This window comes from Phoca vitulina, unplaced genomic scaffold, assembly GCF_004348235.1.
Source record: "Phoca vitulina isolate PV1807 unplaced genomic scaffold, GSC_HSeal_1.0 scaffold97, whole genome shotgun sequence".
In the NCBI taxonomy this organism is placed as follows: domain Eukaryota; kingdom Metazoa; phylum Chordata; class Mammalia; order Carnivora; family Phocidae; genus Phoca; species Phoca vitulina.
In genome coordinates, this window is record NW_022589800.1 from 2,085,084 (window position 1) to 2,106,062 (window position 20,979).

The window sequence follows — 20,979 nt, forward strand, 5'->3', positions numbered from 1 at the left end:
ATTTTATTTGGGATTAACTTATTTTTTTAAAACATTTCATAGGGTAAATATTTAGATCATCAAATATTTAGACATTCTCCTTTTTTTAGCATTTTGATGTAAGGATATAAATTTCCCTCTAAGCAGAGCTTTAGCTGCACCTCACAATTTCATATGTTACTTCTGTTAGTATCACTCAAATAAAATGTTTCTGTTGTTTCTAATTTCTTATTTAACCTATTTGTTATTCCATAGTGTATTTTGCTGAATTTCCAAACACTTGGGAGTTTTCGCATTATCTTTTTTGATATTTATAGCTAGTTTAATTCCACTTTGTTTTAAAAACACATTCTATATTATTCTAGAAGCTTGATTTACATCCAGCAAATGGTACGTTTTGGTGAATAGTCTATTTACAGTTGAAAAGAATGTGCATTTTTTTAAAGATTTTATTTATTTATTTGAGAGAGAAAGTAAGAGAGCACAAGCAGGGGGAATGGCTGAGGAAGAGGGAGAAACAGGCTTCCCACTGAGCAGGGATCCCGATCCAAGGACTCTGGGATCATGACCTGAACTGAAGGCAGACGCTTAACCAACTGAGCCACCCAGGTGCCCCAAAAAGAATATGTATTTTACAGTGGTTTATATTACCTGTCAGATTTGGGTTGTTAATCATGTTGTTTAAATACTTTGTAATTTTTATATATTTTGAAGTTAGGTTCAAAGTTGTGTTGACATTTAGAATTATAAATCATCTTGATGAATTGATACTTTTAATTATGAAATGTTCTTTCTAATAACATTTCTTGATTTAAAGTCTTCTTTTTCATATACTAGAGTACCAGGTTTTTTGTTTGTTTGTTTTGTTTTGTGTTTCAAGTGTATATCTATTTCCATCCTTTAATTTTTTTTCTTTCTTTACATTTACGTCTTTATATTTTTGTTGTTGACTTGATATATTTATACACTGCAAAATGATTACCATTGTAGAACTATCTGACACCTCCATCCTATCATGTAATTACCACTTCTTTTTTGTGTTGAGAACATTTCAGATCTACTCTCTTAAAAAGTTTCAAGTATATAATACAGTATTATTAGTTGTAATCATCTTGCTGTCCATTAGTGTCCCAGAATCAGTCATTCTTTTAGTTGGAAGTTTGTATCCTTCGACCACTTTCTCCTCATTTCCCCACCCTCCAGCCCTTAGCAACCACCAGTCTACTGTGTTTCTCTATTTGACTCTTCTAGATTCCACTTGTGAGTGATAGCAAATGGCATTTGTCTTTCTCCGTCTGACTTACTTCATTTAACATATGCTCTCAAGTTTCATACAAATTGACACAAATGGCAGGATTTCCTTCTATTTCATGGCTGAATAATATTCCATTTTACACACACACACACACACACACACACATGCATCACATCTTCATCTGTTCATTTGTTGATGGACAAGTTGTTTCCGTATCTTGGCTAATGTGAATGATGTTGCAATGAATATGGAAATGTGGAGTGTCTTTATGTTTTAGGTTATGTCTCCTAAAATTTCACAGAGTTGAGTATTGTTTATTTATCTAATTAGATCATTTTGTTGCAATAGTGAGTCCACTTACATTTAAATTAATGTAACTCGTGAATTTTGATTTAAAGTTATAATTTAACACTTCCACCCCCCCTCCCCCATCCAACCCCTACTTTTGGCCAGGGACTGAAATGATTCAAGACATAATCGTTTTTTTTTTTTTTTTTTTTTTTGAGGACTTGCCTTTTTCAGTTGGCTTTTACTCCTAGGGCCTTTCAAGGGTTCAACTAAATCCCTTTCATTGGAGCTACTCCTCTTTGTGTCCTCAACTCAGCACTGTGAGGCTATTGAGGAGTCTACCTAGCATCTTTGACTATTTGCTACTGTTTTTCTGCTTGGCTTCTGGGACTCCTGTCCTATAGAGTTTAGGAACCCACAGATACTTGAGGGGAAAGCAGGTAGATGATTGAACGAACTTTTCTGCAGTTCTTTTTCCACAGCTGCTCAAATCCTGGCTGCCTGGTTTCCCAGAAACTGTCTCTTTGATTTCATGAGATTATCAAGAGCTCTGAGCAGCTGCTTCCCCTTAGTCTCTTAGCCTGTGCAGCCCACATGTCATAGGGAAAGGTGACAGAGAATATTACTCTGATTTTACTACAATTTCACCTCTTTAGAGTTTTGATTCTTGAGGTGTAGTGACCTGAGTTGCATTCTGATCTCTTTCAAACAGCTGATATTTTGTACTTTTATCCAGCAATTAAAGTTGTTCTCAAAGGCAGAATTGGTCAAATACAAGCCACCCTGTAAAGCTGGAAGTGTAGTATCCAGAATTTTGTGATTTTGGTATCAACAACACACACACACACTGTGTAACTGTCCCTGTTGTTAGTGTGTGTACTTCCAAGATCTCTAGTAGTGCACTGCTGCTAATCAGTACACAAAATATAACAGGGGATGTAAAAGAGTCTTAGAAAGGATGTGAGCTGTAGGAAGCATTTAGTCTTGACTCAAAAAATGAAGATCATATCATGCTCCAATATTCCCTTAATATTAATTATATACCTAACTTAAGCTCTGATTATGAAACATGCATCCACCAGAACTTAGCCATAATTCCAACCACAAATATTCACTTAAATCTCTAAGTTATGTTTTCTTTTGCTTGGTCCTTACTCTATTTCTTTCCTAGACCTTATCTTGTCCATGATAAAAATGTGGTGGAACCCAGGTGTGAATGGTCCCTGGGAACCTACATTGTTTTTCTGTTCACAGCTTCTCTTTGGGTCTTTCCCAGGACACTCTGGATGCCAGTCTGCAGAGCTTCCAGCAAGACAGACTGTCAGAGATAACTGACCTAAAGGACCAACTGGTGGCTGCTCAGCACAGACAGACCAAAGCCATTGAGGAGCGCCATGATGCTCTGCTGAGGCTCTGGGAACAGCTGCTGGAAGCTTCTGCAGCCCACAGAGAGAAGTTGCTAGAGAAGCAGCTGCCCCTACAGCAGGTAAAAGAAAAAACCCACGATCAGGCCTCAATTATCTGTATATTAGTCATGGAACCCAGAAATGGATTCCACTGGAACTCCTGTTTGGATAAACTATAGACATTAGAGTAAGTGCATGGAAAGGAGCAGGAGGGCATTCTTATTGAACAGGAAGTAATCAGGGTTTTTTAAGACTGATTTGTCAGTTATGCAGCGGACTTGAGATGGATGCCAGGCACATGTAATAAAAGGACAAAAAGGCGATGGTCCTGATGGATGGAAAAACTAAGCTGGCAGGACTTACACTTTTCTCTAACCAAATAAAAGGAGCACTCGCTAAGAAACACTCGAGTTCTCATCCTGTGTTGACCTTACCTAGCTGAGAGATGTCACTTCACACCTCTGAGCCTTGATTCTTTCATTTATGAAATACGATCATGTTACCACTGTCTCCTGCTGGTCTGCATTATGACGATTGAGAGAGATAATGGATCTGAAAATGCGGTGCACGCCACTAAGTTCTATATAGGCTTAAGTGATGAAAATGTTCTTTCTAGTGGTGGCTGTGAAGGTATTGGATGTTGATCATAAAAAATATCAATAATAAAAGGAAATCAGGATGCTGAGTGAAGACTATAAGAAGTATTATACCAGGCAGCAAGTGAAGGTGGGAGATTAGGGGAATTAGGAGACAAACACACAGATAAAAATCAGTCAGTCTGGACGCTTAGCTAATTACTGAAGGGCTTGGTACCTACAGAAATAGTCTTAAGTGAAAAATTAGATCAATTTATGGGCAACTGTACACACATATATGCATTCTACATAGAAAGACACTTTACCTTCTGATTCTATTTTGCTTAACTTTCAAACTGCAAAGAGGTTTGTTATTTGATTTCCTGATTATAAAATCTTTGTAAAATACTCAGATGATCCATAATGTTAAAAAAGTAATATGAAGTACTTTGCAGGTTTTTGTGTCTTTCCTGTGTAGGAGCCATATCAACTTTCTCTATACTGGTCTATTTTAGCAAAAAGATTGCTGAAGTGAGTACAGGGTAAGATGTAATGGTGTAATACCTTTGTAATCCCTCTTCCATTTGAGCCAATTTTCTCCTCTTTAATCTCCACCTTTGGAAACAAAAACTCATTTTTATATTTGCCTCAGATAAATCTCTTGGGAAATACAAACTGCTTACCCTAAATCTATGATGCGTTTTAAATCTAAAACTATTTTTGGGGGGGCCTGGGTGGCTCAGTCATTAGGCGTCTGCCTTTGGCTCAAGTCATGGTCCCAGAGTCATGGGATTGAGCCCCACATTGGGCTCCCTGCTTGGCGGGAAGCCTGCTTCTCCCTCTCCCACTCACCCCTGCTTGTGTTCCCTCTCTCACTGTGTCTCTATCTGTCAGATAAGTAAATAAAATCTTAAAAAAAATAAAAAATAAAACTATTTTTGCTCACCTACTGTTTGGAACCATCCATACTATTTTTCTTGTTCAGAAATTCTGACAATTCAGTCATTCAGAGCATCTGGATAACTCCGGACAGTAACATAGGGATAAGGCTACAGATTAGAGGGTAGGAACTGGGTTGAGCCCTGAACACATTTTAGAAGGAAGGCAGAAAAAGGACTCAGTACAGACAAAGACACCAGAGAGGCGTGGTCTGCAAAAAAGCAGAGGAGAGAAAGAAGGAGCAAACAGAGAATGGGAGAGATGGGCCTATCCCATCAATGATCTGTGGATTCAGTGATTCACGCATTCATTCACTTAACACCTACTTTTGTATGTTTACCAGGTGCCAGGAAGAACTAGGGCTCAAACTTCAGAATAAGAAATCATGAAATCTTATCACTGAAAATGGCCCTTGCTTCATTTGGACTCTTAGCACTAAAACAACCCTAGGAGTCCTTCAGCCTCTTTGTAGATGACAGATTTGACTAGTTTCACACCAGGGGGCCAGGACCCGGGCCGGTGCCTCAAATGCACCTGCCTGCCCACTGATTTCATGTCCTCAGTGGTTTCAGTTCTGCCCTCTTGGAGTGCTGACCCTGAAAATATTTGAATATGGTCTTTTTTTCTTTTAATCCTCAGTCTTCTCTTTTGCTGAGGGGCTTTATTGGGAAAGATGGAGGTGACTTTTTTCTCTGCAGGCCGAAGAGCTGTTCATGGAATTTGCACACAAGGCTTCCGCTTTCAACCACTGGTGTGAGAACACCGAGGAGGACCTGTCGGAGCCTGTGCACTGTGTCTCCCTGAATGAGATCCGGCAGCTGCAGAAGGACCACGAGGCCTTCTTGGCCTCCTTGGCCGGGGCCCAATCTGACTTCAACGAACTGCTGGAGCTAGACCAGCAGATTAAGGCCTTAAACGTGCCCTCCAGCCCTTACACCTGGTTAACGATGGAAGTGCTAGAGAAGTTCTGGAAGCACCTGTCTGATGTCATCAAGGTAACAGCACACAACAAAGGCTTCCCTTCACGGTGGTGAGCATGGCCACCTAACTTATTATACAAGTTGGGGGGACTTTTGAGAAAGAAAGGACACAGTTAATAACTATGTTGAGACAGCAGTCATGAACCGGAACTGTCTAAGGAAATGTTAGAAATATATTCACAGTGGGTATAGCCCTACGCCCCGGAGTTCAGACCCTCTTATGCCTCTGGGTGTTGAGCAATGATTCAAGGAAGCAAACACGGGCTCCAGGAGGTGGCTCTAAACATGAGATTTGAAAGTTCATGAGGTTTGTATATAAGTTCACAGTCTATAGATTTCCCCCCATTTTATACCTACCTCCAAAGTGCCTTTTTAATGTGTTTGTGTGTAATTTTTATCAGTCTATAATGATATTCATCATAGAAACTATGGAAAATATTAAAAAGTTTCACAAAGAAAAATTTCACCAAAATATCACCAATTTTATTTTATTTTTTAAAAAATATTTTATTTATTTATTTGTCAGAGAAAGAGAGAGAGAGCGAGCACAAGCAGGGGGAGTGGCAGCTCATTACTGCTTTTCCTTTTAAGGCTGCTTTTATGTTCATTTAAGTGAAGATTTCACCTAGAAAAAAATGAGAAGAGGATGATTTGCCTTTATTACTAGCTTATTTGTCACTGGGCTTGGTCTTAGAGACACCTGCAAGTACTTTCAGGCGTGACGGGAGCTTCCTTCCCCTTTAGAGGCAGGAGAGGTGGGCAGGAGGAAGTAGAAGCACGTAGCACATGCTTCCGGAAAGTAGGTTAGACTGGGAGGAGGGGAGCTGCGCAGCTGAGCCCCGGAACCAGCTATTTTACTGCAAAGAAAGGTCTTCAGTGTTCACTCCACTATCTGTGATTTGGGGTTTTAGGAACGGGAGCAGGAGCAACAAAGGGAAGAGGCGAGACAGGTCAAGAACTTTGAGATGCGCCAGGAGTTTGAGCAGAATGCCAGCGCCTTCCTTCAGTGGATCTTGGAGACCAGGTACACAGCGCTGCCTCCAAGCCCATGATCCCTGCGTCCCCACAGGGATGAAATACATATCTGAAGGGAGCAGGAGGGGGCCCTACAGCATTTATGTTGTTCTAAAATCACCATATCCTGTCTGTGCTTTTCATCTGGAATTGATGGTTTTCTAAATCAATCCTTGCAAAGTCAAGAAACGAGAATGTCACACCACTGCCCATTGTCTACATGTCCATATTCTCTCCTGGGTAATTCTCATTTTTTCCCCTGTTGCCTGTAATTAAAGTATAAAACAGTCCCTTATGTTTGCACTTTACAAAGTGCTTCTATACCCACTACCTCCCTTAACTCTCCCTGCGACCTTGAAAAGTGTACAGAGCAGATGTGATTACTCTGTCTCCAAGTGTGGAAAGAAGCTCAGTAGACAAATGGACTTGCTCCAGGTCACATGGGTATTTATTGTCATGACCAAAGGCAGAGCCTACTGTGAAACTAGGAAGCTGTCACGCTGCCTGACCATGAAGCTGTGGTGAGAATCGGTGAGATACTCCATGCTAATTGCTTTTGTTAAAGGCAGAATGTCTTATACACAAAAATAGCATTTGTCACATCTTCCAGGGCAAATGACCTGGAGAAGGAGACCTGGAGGGTTGTAATCCATTAGAATAAATGTCAAAGTCGGCAGACATATCCAGTAGGTGGGTCAGAAATGTGGACTTTTGAGAGTTAAAGGGGTGGTTTAGACAATCCGTGATATATACTGTTTCTACAAACCCAACAAGGAAAACCAGACAACGAGCAAAAGGAAATCCTGTGTCACAGCTAAAAGTTATCTGGCAGAAGGCAGAGGAAGCACAGTTCATCCCCCTCTGCCTCTGGTTTTGTCCCTCATCCCCTGGCAGGGTGTGCCCAACACTGAGCTCATCACCTGACACCCGAGCTCTTCATCCTAAAACAGCAGGTGCACACAGGATCTGAGCTCCTCCGAGAGGGAGAGACTCTGGGAGCAGTGTGAAACGGTTCCTATTAGATTTGGAATATTCCATAAATCTAGGGAAAGACGATCATTGAAGTAATTTGTATTAATGTGTGATTTCTCTTTTCTCTCGTCTGATTCCTGTTCTGGAACTGCATGCCCAGGGCTTATTTTCTGGACGGGTCAGTATTTTATGTTATTATGTTTGTTTTGTTTTTAAGTTAAGGGTATATTTGAGAGTAAGAACCAGGAGGAAGGTACAGAAGCCTTCTCGTAGATATAGAAGAATGAGGGCAGACCTTCCTTCTCTTCTTATCTGTCTAGCAACTTGCCAATTGACAGAAGGGTTTGGTTTCATGAAAATCTAGTGTGAAAATTCGTTTCAGAGAACCCATATAATAGACATAGAAGTAGAGAAATGTAGGGTGTCGAAATCAGTCTGGATGAAATATTGACCTCTGATATTATGAATAACATTTCCCTCTGCTTCTTAACTAGGTCTTTGCTCAAAGAAACAGGAACTCTGGAATCCCAGCTGGAAGCAAATAAAGTAAGTAACGTTTGCTTATTAGCTGAGGATATTGCCAGAATTATGAGGAGTGCAAGGAAAACGCCTTAAAGGCAACCCTAGTAGTACTTTTAAGTAAACTCCCCAGCCTGAAGGTCAAGAGCTTCAGGGTCTAGTCCCAACCCTGCCAGCAACTTGCATTCTAGCCGTTGACCGCCGCTCCATGGGCACAGCCATCAGTTTACTTCAGTAACCTCAATTTCTGTGTCATTACAATAGAGCTCATAATACCTGCATCACAGAGTCACTGTGATAATTAAGAAAGAAAACAGGTGCAGAAGCCATCATCATTTGACAATCATTTGCTAATATACTTAAATCCAGATGGTCTTTCAACAGTTGAGTGAAGCAATGGGCTAGAACAGTGTTTCTTAACCTTATTTTCATTATTGCCCCACCTCAAGGAGAACATTTAATTAATTAAATCTAATTAGTCCCTTATGAAAGAACTTCAGTAATAAAGAGGAAGATGTCAGGTGGGACTGATCTCTGGAAGGTCACAAGCATTTGTAACTTGTAATACATTTAGTATCTCGACCCACCCCCATCCTCAGAACCCATTCACTCCTCCCTTACTCAGGAGAAAGCATGGCCTGGATGCAGGCGGTTGGCATCGAATGTGCCTGGAGGACAGGTGCATCCTGTGGAAGTCTGCTGGCATGGCCGCAGGGGAGCCGGCTGGAGCTCAGCCCCAATCCCCAGCGTGGGTAACTTGTGGTGCCGATCTCTGGGAGCCAGCCATGCAGGCATCCTGGGAATGCTCCTCCTCTCCTCTGCAGCATGTAACTACTAATTCTTAGATTTATATATTACACCTGACCAGGATGACCAAGGTCACATCACCTAACCTTCCCACCATCACATAAATGAGGAATACAGAAGTGGATTTCCTGAACAGTTCATTTTTCATAGAGGACAAGAAGAGTCCTGAGAATAATTTAAAAGGAGCAATTAGGGGAAATCCAAACTCATCAGCTTCTTATCTTCTCTACCATCCCTTGGTTTGGAGCTGGTATCCTGCATGACTGCTTCTCTCCTTCTTGTCTTTTCTAGCGGAAGCAGAAGGAGATCCAGGCCATGAAGCGCCAGCTGACCAAGATCGAGGATCTGGGAGACAGCTTGGAAGAGGCTCTGGTCCTGGACATCAAGTATAGCACCATCGGGCTGGCCCAGCAGTGGGACCAACTTCACCAGCTGGGGATGCGGATGCAGCACAACCTGGAACAACAGATCCAAGCCAAGTACTGCAGACCCATGACCAGGGCTGGGCAGGGTGTGCGTGGGATTAGGTGTCAGAACTTAGCCCCAGGGGCTAGAGTTTGGGTTACTGGATAAAAGAGCTGCTTCAGAGGTAGTACACACATCATCTCTGGAATCAAAATTCTCTTTCTCTCTCTTTTCTGTCCCACATAGTGACTATTCCTTTTTATTGGGGAGTCTATTATGAAACAGGAGACCATGCTCCCATCCCCATGAAGCTATTCACCACCCAGTTCTCAGGGTCCCTTCACCATCTTATGCGATCTCTTCAGGAAGTCATCCCTTTTGTAAAAGTTCCTCTCAAATGTCTAGAATGCAAGAAATATTCAAGGTGTAGAGCCAGAAGAGCAGAATTCACTTGTTTTTTTCTAAATAAGTTAATTATATCAAAGCAGCTTTAGGTCTTGGTAATAATGGCAGCATTATTGTCTAGATCGGGGATTGGCAAACTTTTCCTATAAAGAGACTGATCATAAATGTGTCAGCCGTGGTGAGTCATGTGGCCTCTGTTGTAACTACTCACTCGCTATCATAGAGAGAACGGGCAATTGACAGCCCACAAATTCATGAGTGTGTCCATGTTTCAATAAAATTCTATTTATGAACACCAGAATTTGAAATTCAAATTTTTATGTTTAAGGAAACACTTCCTCTTTTGATTATTTTCAACCACATAAAGAGGTAAAAGCCGTTCATAGTTCATTAAACTGTACAAAAGCAAGTGGCAGACTAGATTTGGCCCATGGGCTATAGTTTGCCAACCCCTGAATCAGATGACCTGAGCAGCATAACATCCACTAACATCCCTCTTTATTCCACATGGCATGTCTTCTGCTATTTTCCTGTTTTATTTCATGGGCTAATCATGTTTTCCTTTTCAGAGACACCATAGGTGTGAGTGAAGAGACACTAAAGGAGTTTAGCACAACCTATAAGTGAGTATGACTTCATAGTTGATCGGTTCTTTGTTTTCCAACCCATTCAGAATGAATCTCCAAATAGCTAATTTTTTCCCCTCAGTGTTGGCATGGTAGGATCTTAAATGAAGATCTAGATCTGTTAATTAGCTTCAAGGCACGGCTTTTAATATGTCTATGAGCTTCCTGAAAATACATTTCTCTCATGCTCAACATTTTACTGTCTTTGCTCCATTCACTGGGTTAAAAATAGTTCAGAAACAGAGGCAAGCTCCCCACTTGGTTTTCTGATGACCTGTGACATGTTAAAGCCTCAGTTGACCCAACAAGAACTGTTCTTTTCTGTTCTAATCTGGTTCTGTATTGAACTTGATAAAATGTTTTTGTTCTTCAGACATTTTGATGAGAATCTGACAGGGCGCTTGAGCCACAAAGATTTCCGGTCCTGCTTGAGAGGGCTCAATTATTACTTGCCCATGGTGGAGGAGGATGAACGTGAGCCCAAGTTTGAGAAGTTCCTGGATGTCGTTGATCCAGGGAGGTAGGAAGAAGACCAAGGGCCAGACCATCATAGGGAATGGGGTTTAGAGAAACAGGCACAGAGAGTAAAATGATCCATAAAACATGAAACCAATTCCTCTTGAGAATAGGAAGATACAGACTACCGTAAGTGAATTGGGCAGGTTTTGGTGCCCTTGCAGGATTAGCTCAGAAGTTCATGGCACCAACTCCAACTCAGGCACAGTCTCTGTAATTTGCTCAATTCCTGGTTTCTGTCTGACCTATGAATCTCAGCTCGTCCTGAGAATGGACCTTGAAAGAAGAATCCTTCCATGTGTATAAGGTCCTAAGGGGACCTGGATGATTTGGAGGCCGACTGATGGGAGCGGGGTTGTATGCTTGTGGGGATGGAGTACAGTCATGGAGGGATCCCATCACTGTTAGGGACGAAATCTTTCGAATGCCAAGGATAACAGAAGACCAGAAACAGAGGTCTTCAACTCAACCTGAAAAGCTTGAAGTGCCTGGGGACAGGTGCTGATGGAGACTCCCAGACTGTGTGGAGAGTCCGGCCAGAGGGCTCATGTGGGCAGGGAGGCTGGGGCTTGGGAGGCAGTGTTTACTTTGCTGCAAGGGCATGAGGAGTGGAGTCAATGTAGAGGTCACAGCCCACAGTCTCAGAGAGGGGAGCCCATTTCTCCCACAGGAAGGGCTATATCTCCCTGGAGGACTACACCTCATTCCTGATCGACAAGGAGTCAGAGAACATCAAGTCCAGTGATGAAATCGAGAATGCTTTCCAAGCCCTGGCAGAGGGCAAGGCCTATATTACCAAAGAGGACATGAAGCAGGTCAGATTCCAGTTGCGTCTAGTGTCACTGTGCTCTCATGGCAATCCACAGCGTGCTTGTCTTGGGCCTGGCTGCCCACCATTGGCAACTACCCTTCCCCCCCCCCTTTTTTTTTTTTTTTTTTTTTGGCTCAGACATTGTCCTGCACAAGTTACCACTTGCTTTGCTTGCCACTTCATTTTGTGTTGTCCCAGCTTGAAAATTATAGTCATTCTCTAATGACCATACAGGTCAATTCCAAATCTGAAAATCAATTTTTAAGGCTATTTCTTTTCCCATTTCTTGAATAACCCAAATTTAGGGAATGGAATAAAGTGTGTAGTCCAAGTGAGATGAGACTCCTCAGGTAAGGGCTGAGTTGAAAAGATAAGCTGGTCTTACTCATTAGAAATTACAAACTTCTGAGAAGGTCTGTGATGGGAACAGGGCTGGCTGCTGCTTCCCCATTTCTCTGCCCCCTGGGTCCCGGGTTCGGGGCCTACTGCCAGCCCCAAGGAGGCGCTATTTTTAAGCCCTGTGACTTGTGGTGTGATTATCTCTCTCTGTCGTGTTTCAGGCCCTAACCCCAGAACAGGTGCAGTTCTGTGCCTCGCACATGCAGCAGTATGTGGACCCACGCGGCCGAAGTCACCTCGCTGGCTATGACTATGTGGGTTTCACCAACTCCTTCTTTGGCAACTGACAAGCAGCTCTTCCTGGATCACAGAAAATCTTGGCGTGGTGGGAAGTACTGGGGGAGGAAGGAGACAGCAAGTATGGGGGAGGGGGGAGATAGTTGTGTGTGTGTGTGTGTGTGTGTTTATTATACTTATTAGAGCACCTGGAAAAGTCTCAGGCTTGGGGGATATAAGGCATTCACAGAACTGGGGGAAAGGAAGCATCACAGGCTTATTTTGTATACAACCTGTCACTACTCAGGGGCCAAGCTCTCTATTTTTTTTATTTGTTGGATTCTACACATCTATATTACTTTGTTTTGCTTTGATTTTAGAATAAAATATTTCCTTTTTTTAAAAAAAGTTCATTTTTTAAGTATTTTTTTTAAGACTTTATTTATTTGAGAGAGAGAATGAGAGAGGGAGAGAGCACATGAGAGGGGGGAGGGTCAGAGGGAGAAGCAGACTCCCTGCTGAGGAGGGAGCCCGATGTGGGACTCAATCCAGGGACTCCAGTACCATGACCTGAGCCGAAGGCAGCCGCTTAACCAACTGAGCCACCCAGGCGCCCTAAGTATTTCTTTTTAATAGGGCAATGTGAAGTCAAATGTTACTGACTCACATGAGCTTCTGTATTTCTGAGAATCCTTCTGTTCTCTAAACATGGGCAGCTAATCACACCACAAACAAGGGTCGTGGCAGGATGGATAAAGTCCAAGATGAGTTACAAACGGTTTCTCTTGAGTTTTGAAATGGTTGTAAATTCTTACGTTTGAAAATGAAGATACTTGACATTCTGGAGAACCCCAGTATTTTATCTATAGAAGAAGAAGAAGACGACCAGCCCTGTGTTCTTCTCAATCTGCCCCTTCTCCATACTTCTCCATCAGGGAGGACACCATTAGTCTCAGAACTGCGAGACTACGGCAGGGTAGAGCTTCCTCTGTCCTCCGTGGCCCCACGTTCACGCTTACATTTTAATGTGATGAAAAGGATGTTTTGATTTCCTTCTGCCTCCTACTAGACTATGAGTTAATTATTTACAAAATGAAGAATTAAGAAAAGAACAAGAAGAGGGGTGCTGTCTCCTAATGCCGACGTTCTGCCTGGACTTGTAAGTCAACGGTGTCGTTTGCTGGTGAGAATCCTTTGGTCACATCTCCTCCTTGTGTGGGACTGCTGGTATCCTGCACCATTTCCACTACCAGCCCATGGATATTACCACCTGTTTACCACCTTGTCTCAATCTCGTCCTTTGCACAAAAGGTAGTCCTTCCGCAGTCAGGGACAAATTCTGTCCCAGGAGCCAATTAAATCAATCTTGGTTAAAACTAAAAAGCTGTCTTTACTGCTAATAATGTATGAGTGTTTTTTACTGATTTTTGCTTAAACAGTTGGATCCTATTGAACATGACAATCAAAAGTATTTAAAAAAAAACTTGATTATGAGTTACCAAGAACGGTTGCAGTTGAAAAAAAAAAAAACATAGCCCAGTAGACCATCAAAAATCAGTATAATTGATATCACACTTATCAAGAAGTATGGAGAATCTAACAAATGTATGCTTGTAATAACCAAAGGCAAAGGTGAATATGGTTGCATTCTCCTTCCAACCCCTTCCAAGTATCTACAAGGCCTAAATCAGATCATTAGGCATGTGATGAGCCAAGAAACGCTCTTTAAGGCAAAGAACCATTAGCATCTTATGAAAGAGATTGAATAACACAGAGACCAGAGAAGATAATATTTATCTGAAGAATCAACAAAATGCCGTAAGAAGATGACACCGTTGGTGTCACACACAGCTCCCTCGGAAGTCGCATCCTGACCGCCTAGGCACACAAGCAAAAATGGAAATGCAGAAGCAGCATACATAATTTTGTTGGGTCTATAAATACTCAACTTTTAACAATTAGAACTCTTATCAAATGTCCCTCGTGATCTGTGGCTAAGTTCTTCCTAACTGATACTCACCTTTTCTTGACCTTCTGTTCACTTACTTTAAACTGGAACCCCTGACTTATTCTTACTAATTCTTTTTCTTTACAATCTATAGATTGGAAACTGTTTCTAAGCCCCAGCCCTACGGCCATATCCCTGAGTTTTTTCATGATCCCTACTGCTCGATTGTGTCTCCAAAACTCTTCCACTCCTAAAAGAACACTTCCCTTTACGTTTAATGGACCTCTCTGATCCCAGACATTTGCCGGGAAGCTCTCGGATTTCTGTTTCCTGTATCCGGGCCAGTTTCCCAGTATGGAATCCACTCAAGGCCCAGGACCTAGACCCACTTTCCCGCTTTCTCCAGGCAGATGCTGTGCCAGACACCAGCCCTTTACTCTGCCTGTCCAGTGAAATCATGAAATGCAAGATGCTGGACACTGCTGGCCCCAGCTTCCACCAACATCAACGGGGCCACAAATAGGGCAGCCCCAAGTGTCGCTGTCTAGAAACTCCAAACAACACCGGATGGCTATATTGAGCACTCTGTGTGGGGCATTCTCTGCTCTGAAGACTATATTAATCTTCACCTAAAAAGCCCTGTAAAACAGATGCCACTCTCGTTCCATTCTGCATCTGAGAAATGGAGCCGCAGAAAGGTGAAGAAACTCACTCTAGGTCACACGTCTAAAACATGGCAAGACTTTAACCTCAGGAAATTGGACTCCAGAGCCTCCCATCTTAATGGGCTGTCCAAGGGCCATGAGTTGGGCACATGTGGTCCTGTTCACATTGGAGGAGCCTCTGCTGTGTGTGTGTGTGTGTGTGTGTGTGCGCGCGACGCGCGTGCATGAATGTGCGCCTAGAAGGACAGGTTGTTCCTTGTAAGCACATGGTCACTTTTTTAACCAAGGGAGGGAATTTGAATCACCTAGTGAGATTTTGTAAACTATTTCTTCCTGTCCTCACCCCAGATCAATTGTGGCTAGGTCTGTAGGGATGGCTCCCAGGAACACTTGCTCTGAAAATCACCCCCATGTGATTTTTATGCCCTTTCAAACTTAAGACTACTACATTTGGAAGTTAGAAGCACCTTTGAGTATTACTTAGCAATTCTTGGAACATCTTTACCCACTGCTGCTCAGTGTGCATTTAGGGAATGTTATGCTAGGTGGACTGAATCGATTTTGGAAATGAATTTGCTCAGACAGCCTCAGTGCAAAAGGGAGATTGCTCCCAGTCTGTACAGTGACGAGGATCCGAGAGTGCATAGCATTTCTCTGAGACCCAGGCCATTTCTGCCGTCTGACTAACTGTCCTACCTCTCCCCAACCTGTTCTCTTCTCTTGGTTCTGGCTTCCTTCCTCCCAAATTTAGTTTCCACGAAGTTCTAACTAGAGGCTGTGTTTCTTCCCTGAAAGCATGGAAAAATATGGATTCCTATTTGAAAAAATTATCCCCCCAATATAAGTTCTTTCTCTCAAATTGTGCCCCACTGCTCACTCATTGCTGAATTATGTGAATCCTGCATTTTCAGAACCTCTTCCGTTTGTAATTTTCTTCGGCTTCCAGGCCCACTATCCATGTTCTGGTCTCCATGTCTTTGTTTAGGATGATGGCGATGCATCCCTTACTGATCCCTTGCCTCTGTTTTCTCTCTGCTAAGCTCTGTCATCCTCTCTGCTGCTGGATTAATCTTCCGAAATCGGTTCCCCGATGCTACTCTGCTCTCTGCTCAGAGGTTTACTCTCCCTACTGAAGGGATCAAGTCTGAAGCAAGGTATTGAAACTGCTGTCTGCAAAGAAGTCTTCACCCAAACTAACTTAGCATCATTTGGGACACATTTTCTGTCCCTTTGGACAACTCACTGCACTCGGAAACGGGCCTAGATTGCCTTGCCACTGAAGCTTCGGTTATTCTGTTCTCTCTGTCAGAATATACTTTCTTCCCACTTAACTGCATTCAAGACTTACCCATCATTAGTAACAAATTCAAGTACTACCTTAGACATGAAGCCTCTGATTCTCCGCTGAGATTAACCTCTCCCTAAACTAAAAGCCAGGTATCACTCTGCTTAGCACGTTAACGATAAAATCAGCTGACATATATTGGAAGATCATTATGATCCAGGTATTGTGCTAAATTCTTTGCATGCATGGTACTGTTTAGTGAGCAATGCAAAACTGAAAAGTTACAGCCATTTTACAGATGAGGACATGGGGGTTGAGACCTAGCATCACACAGTAAGTTACAGGGCCTCTGTTCAAACTCCTGACAGCTGCGTGGATTCATTACACTTTTACTTGTCCCTAAGAATGCCTGTGCTGTGCTCGACATACTGCAGGGGAAAGTGTACTACACAGGAGAGCGTGTCCTCAGCAGATCCCACAGGACAGTATCCATGCTGGGGAGTGAGACAAACAAGGAGGCTCTCAACTCCCAAGATTATGAGGCCATCATAGAGCAATGACGAGTATCAAAGAAAATAGGAAACCTATGTCTTTTCTGAGATACAATCTACCAACTGGGAGAGCCAATGACAAGAGCACAAAGTGACAATGAGTCAGAGATAGAGAGGACAACGATATAAAAAAAAATAAAGATGAAAGACACCCCATGGAGGAGAGAAAACAACCTACCTTTTCCTTGAACAGAGCATTCACACTAATCCATCAAATGGATTCCCACTGAGTTTCAGATCTTGGAAGAGCATTATAGGTAGGATAGTCTAATTATGCAGTAATTTAAAAATCTCTACCATATCCCTGATAGGGCTCCAGCCAGGCCTGCTTTGAACTTGAGCAGGCCACACTGCTCTCATCTTGTTCAGCAGAGCTGGAAAATTCTGAATGAATTGGGCTTCTGTAGTGGTGGTATCTCTGAGGCTGAAAGTGGAAATTCAGATTCTGAGCCCAGTGTGAGTTAAGCACAGTGAGCAGAGCGGGAAACCCTGCTCCGTATTTCCCAGCAGCCCCAGAGAAGTGCAGGCAGCAGGATGGGGCTCTCCCAAGGGGTTGGGGTGGGACAGCTTTGATCTGAAATCCCAAGTATCTGGCCCATTGGCCTGGGTTCCTGGTCTCAGTCCAGCTTACACAGAAGAGACTGTCCCGCTGGGGGACCCTTCATCTTCTACGAAGCAGTCTCCCTTGGAAGGCACTTCTCAGGGCTGTCTGCACGGCCCGATTCCTTAGACTGTAAACAGTAGGGTTGAGGAGAGGGGTCACCACAGTATAGGTGACAGCAATAAGCTGATCCCGCTCAAGAGAGTAACTGGCTTTGGGCCTCAAGTACATGAAGGAGACACAGCCGTAGTGAACAATGACCACTGTGAGGTGCGAGGCGCAGGTGGAGAAGGCCTTCTTCCGCCCCTCAGTGGAGGGGATCCGCAGGATTGCTGTCAGAATGTAGGTGTAGGAGATGGTGATGAAGGAGAAAGACACCAGGAGGACCAGCAGGCTGAGGATGAGGATGCCCAGCTCACTCGGGCCTGCGTCCCCACATGCCAGGCTCAGCACTGGAGGCGTGTCACAGAAAAAGTGCTGGATCTCATGGGAGCCACAGAACGGGAGGTGGAAAATGACCAGGGTCATTCCCAGCCCAAAGAGGTACCCACTCAGGAAGGAGGTGCCAACCAGCTGGGCACAGGAGGTAGGATTCATGCAGCTGGCACAGTGCAGTGGGCCACGGATGGCCACTTCTCTGTCAAAGCCCATGGCGGCCAGAAGGAGCAGTTGGTGCAGGCCCACGAAGCAGAGAAGAACATCTGGACAGCACGGCCCCCGTAGGAGATGGCCTGGCCCCCCATGACCAGGCTGGAGAGCATCCGAGGGATGACGCCCAACGTGTAACAGGCCTCAGAGAAAGACAGGAAGGAAAGGAAGGGTACATGGGGGTGTGCAGGTGGCTGTCCAGCCTGATGACTACAGTAATGAAGACATTGCTGGTCAGGGTGACAAGATACAGAGAGAGGAAGAGTACAGACAGCAGGAGCTGCAGTTTCCCAACGCTGGAGAAGCCCAGGAACACAAAACCCTTCCAGGTGGTTGCATTGGCCTGGCCCATCCTGAGCGGCACCCCGATAGATGTGTTGGCCCCTTCCACCTTGCCAGTAGATGCCTAGCTTCTTTAGAAAGCAGGATGAGGTGGATTCTCATTTCTTTGTGCCTGTTGTAACTCCAAAAGAAAGCTCTAATGTAGACAGCAACCTCAGAAAGGTATTCATAGCATTAGACACACAGACGTATGGATCCATTCTCACACGCATGTAGGTACATGTACAAAGACACACAGTGTGCACATGTGCCCACAAACACACACGACTATGCCAATAGACATGCATACCACATACAAAGTGCTCATCCAGAATCATGCACATTTCCCACATCCAAAACTCTATGGACTGCACATTTGCCGCCGATGACCATATCTACAAATACATCAGACGTGTTATAAATGCATATCTTTTGAGACAGCACATAAATAAGTAGATTGTGCACCACACATCTATTATACCAACATCATACATACACCCACATGTGGACACATACTCATTGCCTGTTAGAACATGACGTGGGGTGGCTTGTTGGATATTATTTTATAGGTCAGGTGACAGCCAAGACTAGAGAAAAAGTGCCTGAGTCCTAACCCAACATTCTTTCCCCCAAACAATGACGACTCTTCTTGGACACTTCAGGACACGCATTCCCGTGAACACGGAACTCTGTAACAATCCCTTGTCTGTGCTGCCCTCCCCAAAGTCTCTTCCACGTGAGTCCATGCCGAGCACGGACGGAAGCACTAGACTCAGGGAAGTGGCGGACCCCTCAGTGCACAGATCCGCTGTCAGGCCGTGCTGTGGCTGGAAGACTGGGCAAGGAGGGCTCTCCACTCACCCAAAAAGGCTCAAGGGGAGGAGAGCTCTGCTTCTCAGCAACCATGCTCCAGATGCCTCCCCACCACCCTGCCTGCAGAAGAAGAGACCTGAGATCCATCTCAGACACGTCTCTGAGCGAAAGGTGACGTTCCCAAGTGATACCAGGACAGCTTCTGCACCTGTGGCCCCAGGGGGTGAGTCATCTCTGCTTCCATCAAAACAGCTTCTCTCTCTGAGGGGCCCCAGGCCCCATGGGTGCTGTTTCAAGAAGCACCTCCAACTGTACCTATCATTAGCTATAAATATTCTTTTGGGGAAAGCAGAAGAGGAAATGTGAATGAAGAGATGCTAGGATCATGTTTTAAACAATAATTCGATTATGTGCTAAATAATTATATTTATTATTTTCACATGTTAAATCTCTTTTAAAACTTAAAATGACCTGGTTAGCCTGGTGATGGGTATTAAAGAGGGCACGTACTGAATGGAGCACTGGGTGTTATATGCAAACAATGAATCATGGAACACTACATCAAAAACTAATGATGTAATGTATGGTGACTAACATAACATAATAAAATAAAATGAAATAAAAAACCTAAAAAAAAAATCTTAAAATGACCTGGTAAAAAAGGGTTGACAATTACATTTTATAGAAGAGGAAACCGAGCCTGATAGAGTTTAAGTGACCCATCCAAGATCACAGAACTCAGATTCATGCTTTTAAAGTCTCCCTGTAAGATGTATAGTAAGAGCACAGGAATTCACCTTCCCCTGCTGTTGTCTCAGGAGCTGGAGATGACCGTTTCCAGAGTGCACCCAGTTTCAAAGGCACACACACTCACGGTCACATACTGAGAGCACCCTCATTCCCCAGCCTCACCTTCTTCCCACCTCCTCATCTGTCCACTCCACTTCTTTCAGACACATCTTTTTATTTTACTTTTTAAAGATTTATTTATTTATTTTGGAGAGAGAGAGAGAGAATGAGAGAGCGAGCACAGCAGGGAGGGGTAGGGGGAGAGGGAGAGTCTCAAGCAGACTCCCCGCTGAGTGCAGAGCTCAAGCTCCATCTCACCACCCTGAGATCATGACCTGAGTGGTAATCGAGAGTAGGACACTTAACTGACTGAGCCACCCAGGCACCCCAGGCACATCTTTTTAAAAGCAACTTTACCTTTATCTTCTTTCCATAATATTGTAATAGCTGTATCTGTATCTTTTCAATCCATCACTCAGATTGTCCTGAAACTTGAAAATGTCCAGAAAGTCCAGGGTTAATCATGCTTTCTAACTCTTCACTCAACGTGCATTTTCCCCTAGTACGCTCGCAGTGTGAATCTACACCTCCAATACACATTTTCACCACCCATCCGCTGATTCAGTAGAAACCGTAATGATGATTGTTAACATGTATTCAATGCCAGACTTTTTGCTGACCTCATTAGATGAATTGAACGCTTACAATATTTAAAGATTTTTATGATTACACTTTCTTTTCAGATGAGAAGACTAAAGCACGGAAAAATAAAATAACTTACTGAAGATAACACAGCCAGGTGGCAACAGAGTAAGAAGTGGACTCAGGAACGCTTCTCTTAACTACCATGCCTTTTATGGTAAACTACATCAGTCAGAAGATGAGCAGAGATGTGGAAATTAGAGTCACATTAGTACAACTATTGGCTTTCTAGCAATTTTTCTTGTGCTACTGTTTTATCTGTTGATCTAGAGATGATAGGATGCATTTTTAACTTAACCCACTCTACTTAAACTAAATATTGAATTATTTCCAGTAAAATATAGAAAAGTTGCAATGACATAGCTGCATTTACTTAAATCCACTAACAACGTTGTTATAATTTTTAAACGGGCTTTTGCCTTTTTTAGAGAAATTTAGAGAATACGTGTATATGTGTATATAATCTTTTCTATTTAACCTCACATTCAGCATGTTCTTCATTCTCTCCTATGTATCCAGGTTACCATGGATTTCATTTTCCGTC

At 43.3% G+C, this 20,979-nt stretch overlaps 2 protein-coding genes across 2 annotated transcripts in view; one reads left to right on the top strand and one right to left on the bottom strand.

Annotated features, from left to right (window-relative positions):
• Window positions 1-12,183, top strand: part of SPTA1 (spectrin alpha, erythrocytic 1) — a 69,621-nt gene extending 57,438 nt beyond the window's left edge. The window contains exons 43-52 of the mRNA XM_032397201.1: window positions 2,799-3,008; window positions 5,141-5,437; window positions 6,334-6,446; window positions 7,569-7,586; window positions 7,903-7,954; window positions 9,026-9,213; window positions 10,114-10,167; window positions 10,544-10,690; window positions 11,357-11,501; window positions 12,058-12,183. Coding sequence (XP_032253092.1) covers window positions 2,799-3,008; window positions 5,141-5,437; window positions 6,334-6,446; window positions 7,569-7,586; window positions 7,903-7,954; window positions 9,026-9,213; window positions 10,114-10,167; window positions 10,544-10,690; window positions 11,357-11,501; window positions 12,058-12,183 — 1,350 coding nt within the window. The remainder of the gene's footprint in view (window positions 1-2,798; window positions 3,009-5,140; window positions 5,438-6,333; window positions 6,447-7,568; window positions 7,587-7,902; window positions 7,955-9,025; window positions 9,214-10,113; window positions 10,168-10,543; window positions 10,691-11,356; window positions 11,502-12,057) is intronic.
• A 5,039-nt stretch (window positions 12,184-17,222) lies between these two features.
• Window positions 17,223-18,162, bottom strand: LOC116627455 (olfactory receptor 10Z1-like). Its single transcript, XM_032397218.1, is given in 3 exon segments — window positions 17,223-17,827; window positions 17,830-17,982; window positions 17,985-18,162. Coding segments are annotated over 3 exon segments (936 nt in total).
• Between the last annotated feature and the right edge of the window lie 2,817 nt (window positions 18,163-20,979).